The sequence below is a fragment of the Lutjanus erythropterus genome, chromosome 19, assembly GCF_056507025.1.
Source record: "Lutjanus erythropterus isolate fLutEry1 chromosome 19, fLutEry1.hap2, whole genome shotgun sequence".
Taxonomy (NCBI): Eukaryota; Metazoa; Chordata; class Actinopteri; order Lutjaniformes; family Lutjanidae; genus Lutjanus; species Lutjanus erythropterus.
This window is the reverse complement of record NC_139335.1, coordinates 12,871,798-12,884,659: the sequence shown is the minus strand read 5'-3', so window position 1 is coordinate 12,884,659 and position 12,862 is coordinate 12,871,798. Positions and strand designations below refer to the sequence as shown.

The following is a 12,862-nucleotide window of genomic DNA, read 5'->3' as shown; positions in this document are numbered from 1 at the left end:
CCTGAAGGCAAATACGCCCAACTTACAACTTCTGTAAGTACATGGAAGTTTACCGCCATCACACATAAATTCACTGCAGAGAACTAAAGTTGTGAACAAATTTAAATACCTCCTTGGATCCTCATGTTTCAAGGATGGAGATGATGATGGTGAGTGGATAGATGATGCTGCTGCTGCTGACAGAGCAGTGGAGCGGCCAGCCACTCTGAGCACCGCGACAGGGACTGAGTCCGAGTCCCAGGCAGGGATGGACTGCTGGTTCAGAGTGTGAGAACCGAGAGCCCGTGGCCCCAGCCCCAACCCCAGGCGTCTTAGCCTCATTGTGTGTATGTGAGAAAGAGCCCACGGTCGCAGTGTGTGTGTGAGAGAGCCTCGGCAGGATTTAACCCTCCGAGCCCTCACGCAGCTGAACAAGCTTGCCACGCCGCCTCTCCCCGTCTGCACCGAGCTCATCCTCCAACTGGGACACACACAAACACACATACCGTCCTCGTCTAGAGCTCTCCAGCTGTCGAGCAAACACAGAAATCCTTGGCTCCTATACGGACTACGTTTAATCTACAGTTGACTGAGTGGGATAGAAACTTCTCATGGCTTCGAGTCAGCGGAGCAATCTGCAGACAGTCCTGCACAGGAGGATTTCTGCCCCAGGCGCTGAGGTTTTCTGGTCATGCATCACGCCTGATGTGACCATCACGCATGTTGGTAGTGTGCCGTTTGACGCGCCAGCTCTGTGTGCAGCTTCAAGACACCCAGTAGTGACATAAGGCCCACATAATGCCCCCCTGTCACCCCGGACAGCAGCATTCCTCAGCCAAACAGGACACAAACACTGCTCTGTCAGATGCAGAAAAGACCTCTGTCATACACACTCACCACCCTTATCTCAAGCCTCCCCTCCCCGCTCTTAGGTCCTGGTGCATGCCACCACCCATCCCCTGTCTCTCCTCATTCTGTCACAGACCCCTCACTGTATTCTACCCATAATGCCAGTCCTCCACTGGTGCGTTCCACGGACGTTTCAGGCCGGCCTTACGCTCACCCACCGCCCAGCCGGCCTAAATTGGGGCCATTGTTTGGCTCGCTCACTCACACGCTCACGCTGCGTCTCCTGGTACCCAGTGCGCCAAACACACACACACACAGGCACGCACACACTCGTATGCAGACACACACAAGGCCCATTCTCCACTGGAACGCTGGGCAGAGGTTGTCACGGTGATAACAGACCCACACTTCTCCCCCTGAGCCTCCACCACCCCTCCCCAGATGGAGAAAGAGAAATTAAGAAGTGGTATTATTCCAAATGTGGAATGTGTGAGCATGAATGTGCATTCCCGTCCTACTCATGGCATTCCCAGGGAGGACGGTACACTCTTAGAAATAAAGGTGCTAACTAGAACCATCAGGGTTATTTGCTTTGTCCCCACTGGAGAACCCATTTTGGTTCCTAGTAGAGCCTTAAAGGTTCGAGTTGACACTTCCTTAGTTCCAGTCACTTTTACACTTTTACAACAGTGCCTTTCAATCATCTGTAAAACGTGGTTTTCTATTCAACACAGATGAGCCTAGCACATAGAATATCTAAGCAGAGAAAGCTGACCGAGGATACCTAAACCATCTGTGAAAGGTTTCACCCAGAACCCCCTGTGAGAGGTTCTTCAGAGGACCCTTCTTTACTCTTACAAAGAACCCTTGCAGAATCATTCACAAAATAGTTCTTCAATGATTGCTGAAATTGCTGAAGAACTCTTTCTTCCAAAAGGGTTCTTTGGATGAAAAGGGTTCTTAAGGGTTTTTTAAAAAAAAAAACTTGTCGAACCATTGGAAAAAGAGCTCTTCAAGCATTTTTAAAAATCCAACAACAACTCTTTCTTGCGCTTTCAGCCTTTTATTCAAAAACGGAGTCTGCAGAAACAGTTGGGTCTGGGTAGAAACTCAGAAGAACTCTTTTGGAACCTTTATTTCAAAGAGCGTAGAGTCCAGTAACACTGGAGGATCGGTGGGCCTGTGGAATGACATGCACACACAGTCCCCTCACACACACACAAACACACACACACACACACACACACACACACACATCACTTTGATGCATCAAGCCTCTATGGTGGTTTTGAAAGCTTTACATGACCTCTTGAATAAAAGATTAGAGCAACAAGTGAAAAGCACGGCTGTCAGATCAATGGTAAACGTTGTACTTTGTGTTTGCACAGATGTGTAAGTGATGCTCGGCTCATATAGAATACACCATTCATGGTTAGAGTATAAACTAGCTTGTGTTTGTGTTCAACATGCCATTACTAGGCTCATTTTCGTCATGTGCACGTTAGTGTGGGGGTGGATAATTTATGACATGTGCATGATGTTAATGTATATGAAAGAGTCTGTTCAGTCCTTGACCACAGCTTATTGAAATATTAGATAATTCCTGCCGCTTCCTATCCTCTCGATCTGTTCACATTGCTTATGACATTTTGTCAGATCTTAGTAAAAGAAAAAGCTGCAAAAATGAAACATTTCCCAATACTTCAAATCTGTAAGTGTGCACAATACATACATGTAAAGAGGTTTGTATAATAATAGAACATAATTACTGCCTTTAAATGAGGAATGACTAAGAGACCACTCTCTCTGACTCAGTGAAAGGAGAGATTCTCCCACTTTCACCATCTCCTCTCCTTTCGCCATTTATCCATTCCTCGCCCTGCAACACCTGGACCAATCATACAGCCGTAGCTATGGAGGACAGAGGGGAGGCTAGTGATTGGCTGCGAGCCTGAGGCTGCCTTGTCCAATCATTGCTGGAGCTCACATCCTCGGATGCTGAGCCCCAACTCACCCCCCTTCTGGCTGAGCACAGTGCAGCGCAGACAGCCAGTGAGTCATGCAGGGAGAGGCATTTTTGAGCACCCAGGATCTGGCTTATACTGAGATTCGCACACACATGCACACACACACACACATCATACACATGCACATACACATACAGAGGCTGGCTGTGAGGCGGAATGACCTGAAGAGAAACAAACAGGCTGTGACGTTGCTGGGAAGGACCATGGACACAGAATACAAATTGAACACACCAGCAAAGTATGGACGTGTGCTGACGCTGGCTTATGTAAGATTCAAGTAAAATAGGAACAAAAGTCATATTAGATTCATGTTAATGTCATGTAGGGTGCATTTACAAACATGCACAGAACCCCAGATATCACATACACTAGGGACAGCTCCAGTGGGCTGCAGTTTTCACACACAGTATGCATCGCAGCACTGCAGTAGGTTGATTTCTAAATGCACACAATGGACAGATGTCTGTCCCTTGTTGAGAGAGATGGCAAGAGAGAAGACACATACTGTAATAATGCAAGATAACAAATTAAAGTGCCAACAGAGGTTGACAGAATGTGTTCAGTTTTATCTCATTCAAATCAACAGAGTGAGAAACATGTTTCATAATGAACTCGCGCTGCGCTCCACAGAAGAAACAACCTTTCTTAACATTCTGTTGGTATTGCAGAAACTCACTCTTTCTAATGAGCTGGAAATTAATACTGGCTGCGGAAATATGCAGCACAGAAAACAAAGCAGAGAAAAGAAAGCAAACTGAACTGGGGGGAAAAAAAAGTTGTTAAAAGTCCAAGCAGTTAGGGCTGAACAATATGCCAAAGATATACCTTTTTTATGCAATTTCCCAAGAAAACCTTGAGGGAATTCCTTTAAACCTGGCACAAATGACCATACTGCTATTTCAATAACATTTCAATTAATTGTTCTGCCCTACAAGCAGGTATAACATAAAGGTGTAATGTGTTTATGGTGCCGTGTAGCTTCTTACTGGATCTGCCAGGCTGTTTGGAGACAGGCAGGGAGACCTCCGTGAGGGGAAGGATGTAGACCTCGGGGCCATTCTGGGAGGAAGGCGAGGCCAGGGCGGAGAGATCTGCCTGGTACTCCTCTCCCTCAGTGTTTTCAAACTCCTGGTGCAAAGACACACGCTGGGATTAGTCATCCACTCAAAACCATCCTACCAGTCAGATAGTGGGAGACAATGGCTCAACTGTGAAGGCATTCAAATGCACTGAGGCACGCCCACCTAGCCATATACATAAGTCATGTAGATTGTGGGGTGCATTGTGTGACTCACTACAAAGACGCTGTAGGGGGACCACACTAATGTGTGTGTTCAAACTGTGTACACAAAGACTTCCTTTCTTTCATTCTGTCTTTACTTTCATTCCATATACACCCACATATATAAACCAAGGTTCTTGTCATGTAAAAAGAAAACAAAGAAAGAAATCAAAATTAAAATTAGTCAAAAAACATCACTTTTTATACTTTAAATGCTGTATTATAAAAACATTATAAAAACAGCAGCGCCATCAACATTAACAAGTCTGGAAAGGTGGTTTGGATTAATTCTGTGTTCACGTGGGGACAATACAAGCCAACACAAGGTAAGTAATATACAAATCATTATTGGGTGAAGTGTTCTTTTAGGGTTTTGTTAGCATGTAACAATAGCCAAAATGGATGCTAATAAAGTTACGTGTAATCAGAAATAACCTTTACAATATAACTTTTAAGTGCCCAGACCACCTTCAAAAGAGGGCAAGAGTAATCATCAGCTATGCAGGAAAAAAATTAAAAAAACTCTTGTCCCTTAACTGCAGATTCAGCCCCCCTCCTCATTACTAAGATGAATGAGGACGAGTGGAAAACAGTGACCCTCTCTCTTTCCATCCCTGTGTGCACCATATCCCACATCCTCTGCTCTGTTTGTCTGCTGCATCCCTACCACCCTTCTTTCTGCCCCCGTCCGTTGTTGCACCCTGGTCTACTGCAGTGTCCTTGCTCTCTAATTGTTGTAGTGTGTCCCTATAGCGCGTTGTCTCCCTGAAGCCCCATACATGCAGTATGTCGGTGCTGATATTAAATGAAATGGTATGGCCTAAACCAACTTCAGTGTGAAATACCACATAGGATGAGGGCGATGGATTCAATGCTTTGCACATGTAGTATGAATGAAAAATCTTGCATTGCCCTTCACTCATCCAAGTAGTGCTCTTAACAAAAAGACATGGATCAACCATCTGGCTTTAAATGCCGGAGTAGAAGAACAGCAGAGTAGCTGAAGTTGCACAGCCAAAGAAAACAGTGTATTAACAGTGGACTAAAAAAATGCATGATCTGCAGCATGAGGCAGAGCACACAGTAGATTAACAGAGTATTGTCAGGGTGAGTAATGACCTCGTATGAAATCTTAAGAGTCCTACAGTTTCTGTTTCTGTTAGACTTACATTATTGTTATATATTTATATTTTTGGTTATGTGCCTTGTTCAGCAGATGCTCTGGTTCCAGCATAAACTTGGATCCTGGAATGTTTTTTGGAATATAATTTACTCCACTTAACTCTGTGAGCAGGATTGGGCGTCAAGAACAGATTCCAAATAAGAAGTGACCCTTCCTAATTTCTGCCTCCGTTTTGCTCTGCGCTCCAATAACAGTTGAGTAAGCTTGGTACCTTGTTCAACTTTTTCCCTGTCCCGTAAAAGTGATAAAGTGGGTCACGTCTTATAAGCAAAATGCTAGCTAATGATCAATCTAGATGAGCTAGCTGGTTTGCTAGAGTTTTGCCAACATCAGCTGTTTTTCTTTTTCTTTTTCTTTCATAGACAAACCTAGCACATAGCATATATGAGTACAGGAAACAGGAAAGGAGAAAGTTGACTGAGGTACAGTACCAAACTTGCTCACCTCACACTGAAGCACAGAATGAAAAGGGGCAAGACTTGGTTCCCAGGCAAGACCTGATTCCAAAATTACAATTACGAAGGGATTAACTAACTAACTAATCTTTTTAAAACCTGACTCTAACATTATTCTCAGTTAACCTATTCAGTGGTTGATGAGTTGTTTGCCCTAGTTAACTGGGACTCCATATAAAATCTGCTTTTAATTCTGTTGGACCTCCACATTATTAGCACATGTGCCTGTGCTCTGTGCCTTAAACTGCCAAAACAACACACTAAAACTGCTACACATCACGTCATCTGCTCCCATAAAGTCAGTATATTAAAGATTAAGATTAAGAAACAGGGTTAAATGATTCTCCACGATGGCCGTGATTCGACTAAACTTATCACCACATAATCTAACATGATATAATAAGTCCTAAAAAAAAAAAAGTCCTTTAAAAGCAGATGCTATTTGCACCCACGTTGGAATAGACAATGTGACTACTTACACCTGTGTGCATATAGCCTAGCGTGGCAGGGGCAAGCCCCCAGGTGTCTATGGCCAACAATGCTGTTTGCACCCATTGTGTAAACAGCTGATGTGGTTCTTTCCCTAAACCTAACCAAGTAGTGTTGTTGCTTAACCGAACCAAAGTGGAACTGGAAACTGAAAATATTAAGAAAATGTAAATAAGAGATATCATTGACATTAACTTCATACTGCTGTGAAAACATAGCCTCTAGAGCTGCAGGGACCACTTGATTATGCATTATTAATCAACAGTTAAATTAATTGCCAACTACTTTGATAACTGAATAACCATTTTAAGTCAGTAAATAAGTAAAATAATCATTAGTTGAAGCCCTAATGGTCTCCCAGGGGGAGAATTCAAGCCTCACCCTCCAGCAGGAAAGCTATGCATTTAACCCATCTATCCACCGCCACCTCAGTGAATCTGTAAGTCTTTTTTTAGCTTAAATAAGAGTGCCAGGTGTGATTAGCCCAATAGCTGCCATGTGTCTGTTTGTACTTGGGTACAAATAGACATTCAGATTTTTTTTTTTTTACTGCCACCAGTAAGTGAAATGCTCCAATCACAATGATTTGCTCATATTTTTTTTTAGATTACAGCAGGCATGGCAGAACTCTTCAATCAAGGCCTCCCCTCTTTCCAGTATCGGATGTTGTCCTGATGGTGTCCTACCACAGGAAGCAACATCCCACAACAAGTCAAGTCAATCTTGTTAGCCGTTTTAAAGACTGTGGCTATGTTGGGAAACCGGTCTGGCTCTGCTCATAAGCACCCATCCATCCATCCGCTGGCTAATGAACTGTTACCCCCTAACAAGCCTATCTCCCATTTGCAGCAGCCACGGAGGTAAAGAAATGAGGAAAGAGTGAAGAGAAAGAGGAGGAAATGAGAAAGAAGAAGAGCAGGAGAGTGGGCTAGTATGAAATATTTGAATGGCTCCTTGTGTTCGTGTGTGTATGTTTGTGTGTATTTACATGTGTCCTAAAACACAAGTGTGTGTGTGTGTATATAGGAATGTGTGTATGTGTGTTTTTCATTCAAGAGAACCATCTGCCACTCTTCTCAGAGCGAAGTGTGAAAGCGAGCACCTGGCTGTGAGTCAGCGTTGCATAGCTCCCCAGAGAGCCTTCAGTTTAGAAAGCACTTAATACCCAGCCTCGCACTACGCGCTCCAGTAAGAGCACCGCGATGGAGAGGAATAATGAAGCTTTTTTGGACGGCGCAGCGGTGCGATTTTGCAGTCCCACACGAATGCACACCTTACAAGTGAGCTGCTGAGTGATGAGCCGGTGCCAAAGAGAGGGAAGAAGAGTGGGAACCTTTTAACCATTATGTGATGTTTGCTGCCAAACTTAGAGAGCCAGATGAAGATTTGATGCTTAAAGATTAAAATACATCAACCGTTTTTACCGGCTTGTCTTGTCTGGAATTACAATGAAGAATGAGACAACATTCATTCACTGAAGTTTTAATGTGTTATTTTTAATCATTTTGACATAACAGTTTGAATATTTTGAATTCAAATGCCTGAGAGCTGATAATGCTGTTCCTCTGACATAGAAGATTCCTCGGTAGTAACCAGTTACATGTGCTTTCTTGCTTTTGTGCTGCTTCCTTTGCCTTTTTCTCAAATGTCAATACACCTACTGTTAAATTACTAATGATCCCACCTTTAAATGCGAGTCACATCTCAGTAAACCTGAAGGTGAAAACAGAAAGACTGCCTGAGATATAGAAACAGCTCACATTAATGCTGCAGTTCAAGAAAAACAATCCCCCATCCCTTATACTTTGTCCAACTTATGCAAAGGTGAGATCGTGAGCTAATGAGCTTGATGACCATAAAGGAAACTTTTTGTCCAGTGATTTCAAGAGTGGCCTCGCAACACACAGTAGGGTTGGGCAATGTCTACCAAAGAGTCATGAAATGCTCAATAATCAATAGTCTCAGAGATGTTGATGATTAATCATTGACTGATCATTAACTGATTAATCTAATTTAACTAATTAACTGATCATGTATGTTTTGTGTATTATTTCTGTGGAGCTCACAGCTCTCCTCAAGGTTTGGGTTGGTCTGCCTCGTCAGTCTCAGTCTCGTGACAACTGGACATCACAGCGCCTACAGACCTGCTGTATGGGGATCTCTAAATCTCTTTTTTCAAGGACACACCTTATCTGAAATTATGCTGTACCCCATTCTCCTCAGCAGTAATGAAGGGATGTCACCGTCCAAATATGAGGGTCAGCCTAAAGACTTTGGTTCGTCGATGGAGTTTTTCTAAACTCTCTTTTCTAAACTTAGGAAAAGACGTTTATTTTGTATCTTATTAGTGATTATTTGAATATTAATTGCTAACATGTTCAACTGTCCATTAAGGAAAATACATAGAATTTACAATCCTGAGAAAAACCCAGCATACAGTCGCATTCAAAACTTTTGAATAATCTGCCACAAAAGCATGATACAATACAGTCAGATGTCTGAGAGGACCACCAATAATACTACGAATTATCTTCATGCTTCATCCAGACTAAAACTTGAAAGGGCAGAAAGAGACAAAGATATATGGGAGCAACAGTAAGAAAATAACAAAAATCATCAGTCACTGATGAAAATCAAATTCAAAATCTGTGCAGAATTAAATAGGAACAAATTCATTGTCCAATGCACAATAATGCCCATAATGAGCTGGAATTACCACGCAGCTTTGGCAAAGCTATTAATGAAACTAAAAAATAGAAATAGAAATTTGTTTAGGATTAGCACTGCTGGAAATGGATCAGAGAATATCCCCCGAACATGCTATGGACTGAAAATCACAGTTTAAACCCACTGGATCTAACCGCTGAGTAGACTGCTGAGGTTCCAGGTTCCGAAACATTTAAAGCTGAATTACACCACTGCGGTTCAATAATGATCTTGGGTCGCTTACACACTTTTCCAGACTAAAAAACAAATTCAAAACATGGAGAGGACAATGTTGCGTGACAGAAGTTTTAAAAATGCATTTATTCTTCTTTTGGGGCCAAAACTATTCTATATTTATCACACATTTAGTCTCTGAATTTTACTGTTTTTATCTATGTTAAAAGAAAGGAAGAGAAACATCAACATAAAAGGTGTTTGCATATTTTTAACAGTTGTGTATGTGCTAAAACGACACAGTAAGGGTGGAACAGTGGTTCACAGCTGTCCTTGAGAAAGACGCTGAGTGTAGTGAGTGCTGTGTCGTAGCCAAACCTTCACCTTATCTCTCTGATGACAGGGTGCTATAAGACAATATCTCTGCAGGAATCAATAGTGTCATATTGGTGTGTCAACCAGGCTTGTGGCGAGGCCATGGTCGATCATGACAAAATGAATCAACGACTGTCTGTTGCTGTTTTGGCAGCTTAAGCCATCCTTCTTCCATCTGTCATTTCACAGTAAAAAGCTGGCCAATGGAGAGCGGACACAGACCTAGACTCCCACCGTCCCTGCAGGTTATTAAAATACACTTTTTCCATAATGAGGGAGAGGCGACCTGGCGTGTGACAGACAGACACGTAAGAAAAGTTGTTAATGATGCGTCTCTATGCTGTGCTCATTAGTGACACTGTTCCCTGCAGCATCTGCCCACCACAGGCTGTTCCCACTGGTCAGTCTGGAGGCTGAAGCACAGACCTGAGTCTCTAATCAACAACAAAAAGACAAACATGTTTTTTTTTCATTCCTTTTATTCACAATTCCTATAGCCCTTATAATTCACCTAGAGACTTAAGGGGGCTGAGAACACCGTGCATTCAAATTGCAAAATGATTTGCATAAGTAATGTGAACAGAAGACGCTGCCGTTCAGTTGGGACTGTAAATTATCCATTCTGCAGCTTAAAGAGTTAGACACATTAAAATGCATGACCAAAAATGAAAATATGTTTTGATGCTAATGCCATAATATGAGCAGCATGTTAATAGGAAACTTGTAACGACAAGTAGCAGCCAGCGCAGCGACTCTAGGGTTTTTTTTCCCTCCCACTACCGCTCCATATGCCCCCTGCCTGTGTCAGCCTCTGTTAGCCCTCATCAGCCGCTCAGCTCAGCGCTGATGTTTGACACAGCACGGCTGAGTCATGCTGGCAGCTGAAGGCAACACGGAGACAATGTGTGCCAGCCTGGGATGGGTAAGGGTAGTCGATTGCATCACTTGCATACAATAGTAAATAGTCTTTTGCGAAAGACTTCAGCATTTATAGTATATGTAGATTCGGGGGTTGGAAGTATAATTACGATCTTAACCCTGACATTTGATTGACCCTGCATTTTGATTGCTCCAATTTATAACTGGAGGAGACCCATGGTAGGCCTTGTTTGGCCTCCCCTGCATATTCTTCTTATTGTTTATATTGTTTTGTTTCCAAAACTAAAGTAATCATGAGTTGCAGTCCTACAAGTTACTTTAAATTCACTGTGTATCTCAGGACAAAAAAAAAGTAAACTTTCATTATATTGAATGATTTAGATTGAATGATTTGGTTGTTTTGTATTAAACTGGCACTCAAACTTGGAACAGTTTAGAGCTGTTTGGGTCTGAAACAGATAATTAACTGATTAGTCAACTGACAGGAAAAAAAATGGGCAACAAATTACTCATGTACATAATTAAAAAAATGAAATATTTGCTAATTCCAGGATTTACATTTCTCTCCTTATCCATGTAAAAAATTAGACCAGTGATTCTCAAACTGGGGTTCGGGCCCCTCTGGTGGGACATAGAGCCACTGCAGGGGACGCATAAATGACCAGGGAAAAACCACAGAGTGAAACTAACCTGAACGATTAGGATTTTTGTAGGGAAAATAAACAAACAAGAGTTTTATTTCACTAAAATTTAACTTCAATAATTATGTATCAGATGCTTACTCTGTCATTGTTAATGATTGATAAAAATGTGCAGTGTGGGGCATGAACTGTGTTTGGCCTCCGATTGGGAACATGACAAAACTGCAGAACCCCTGCATTAGACCAAAACAAATAATCAATAGATTAAAAGACAATAAAATAATCTAATAGTGATAGTGTTATAATGCAGCTCTAAATTACTTCAGCTGTGAACTCAGCCTTTATTTAGTGGTATATTAAAACAAGGTTTAACAGCAGTTTATTAATACAAATGTAAGGTGTTTAGATGTTTTTATGTCAGTGCAGTGAGTCTAAGTACTGGTAGCACACAATCGATACCATTAAAGTATCCTCTCTCTCTCTCTTCCTTTTTGTGCACACACAGTTTGTGCTCTCTTGACCACCTCCAGCAGGGGGCAGCAGTGAGCTCACCTTGAAGCCTATGTCACCCTTCTTGCAGCAGAGGCAGGCCAGCATGAGGAAGACAAAGGTGAAGAGGCCAGAGAAGGAGACAGCCACCACCGCCAGGGACGAAGGCCACGACAGCTCGCTCAGCGGAGCCCCATCTGCAACATCAGAGGATGATTGCGTTAAAAGGGTGAAACCATACGGAGATCAGACCGCAAACTGCAGGGTCATACAGGAAATTAAAAACAAAATAGAGATAAAGGTGATTTGCACGCACACACACACACACAGATGATTTGTGACTGTTTTATTGGCAGCTCGAAAAAGAAACATGTGACTCATCATTAGCATTCTCTTCTGTTTCCTATCCATCTCTAGAATCGGACTCTAAATAGGAAGCAGGCCCCTGAGGCTTAATTACAGCGGAAACTGTACTCGCAGTCATAGAAGCTAAAAGTTTGATACCACCTATGAATACAATCACTAGTTCTTCATAATAATTTAATAAAGCAGCAGCAAAGTAGGTGTTCTGGCTCATTCTGTCTTACTGTAAACAACTGCGATGAATAAAAATGCTTACTGTGAATCTATAATCTGCTGCTTACTAAATCTGCGAAAACTCGCCCTCACAGCAATGTTTGCAATACCAAACACAACCCGAAATGCATTTAATTTAAGTAACTGCTCCCCAAAACAATACAGACAACGTTATTAAAGCCGACTACACAATGAGACGTTTTGGGAAAGGACTGATTCAGCCACAAATAAATATTTTGTGTGGGTCTGTGACCAATAAACAGAAACCATGCTCATGCTTATTGGTGATTATGTGTAATTGCTTCTCCTTTGTGCAAGTTATTCACAATCTCTTGCCGACTTATTGTGTACATGTGTGCAGTACATGTGTCAGTTTGTCTTTCAGGAGGGGCCAGAAGGCCAGATGTCACAGTTTGGAGCACCTCCATGTAATCTGACTTACAGTTTTAAACCTCCTGCCAGCATAGATAAAAGAAAAGAGGGAAAAGGAAAGGAAAAAAAAACTCTACTCCACATATGAATCCCGTAAACTACCTTGATATTTATAATTTCATTATTAATCTGATCTATTTTGTGAAAATTACTACTAATATCTACATGCTTCTTCATTAATATCTACAACAAAGCCCACTGTATTTGTCTTTAAATTCAGTGAAAGCACAAAAAGTGATGCGGGAGGAGAACTTCAATTAGAAGGGACAAAAAACTGAGAAGGGAACATAGAGACACCTCTACAAATTTGCCGTTGTCAACTTGAA

General features: G+C 42.1%; 1 protein-coding gene across 2 annotated transcripts in view; it reads right to left on the bottom strand.

The window, feature by feature from the left end:
* aatka (apoptosis-associated tyrosine kinase a) overlaps window positions 1-12,862 on the bottom strand; it is a 46,745-nt gene that overhangs the window by 13,679 nt on the left and 20,204 nt on the right. The window contains exons 2-3 of one of the 2 annotated variants that reach the window (XM_084743920.1): window positions 11,592-11,725; window positions 3,842-3,983 (exon numbers count right to left, since the gene is read on the bottom strand). In XM_084743920.1, coding sequence (XP_084600046.1) covers window positions 3,842-3,983; window positions 11,592-11,725 — 276 coding nt within the window. Of the gene's footprint in view, window positions 1-109; window positions 888-3,841; window positions 3,984-11,591; window positions 11,726-12,862 lie in introns of those variants that run through there. The other variant, XM_084743921.1, reaches the window with a different exon arrangement.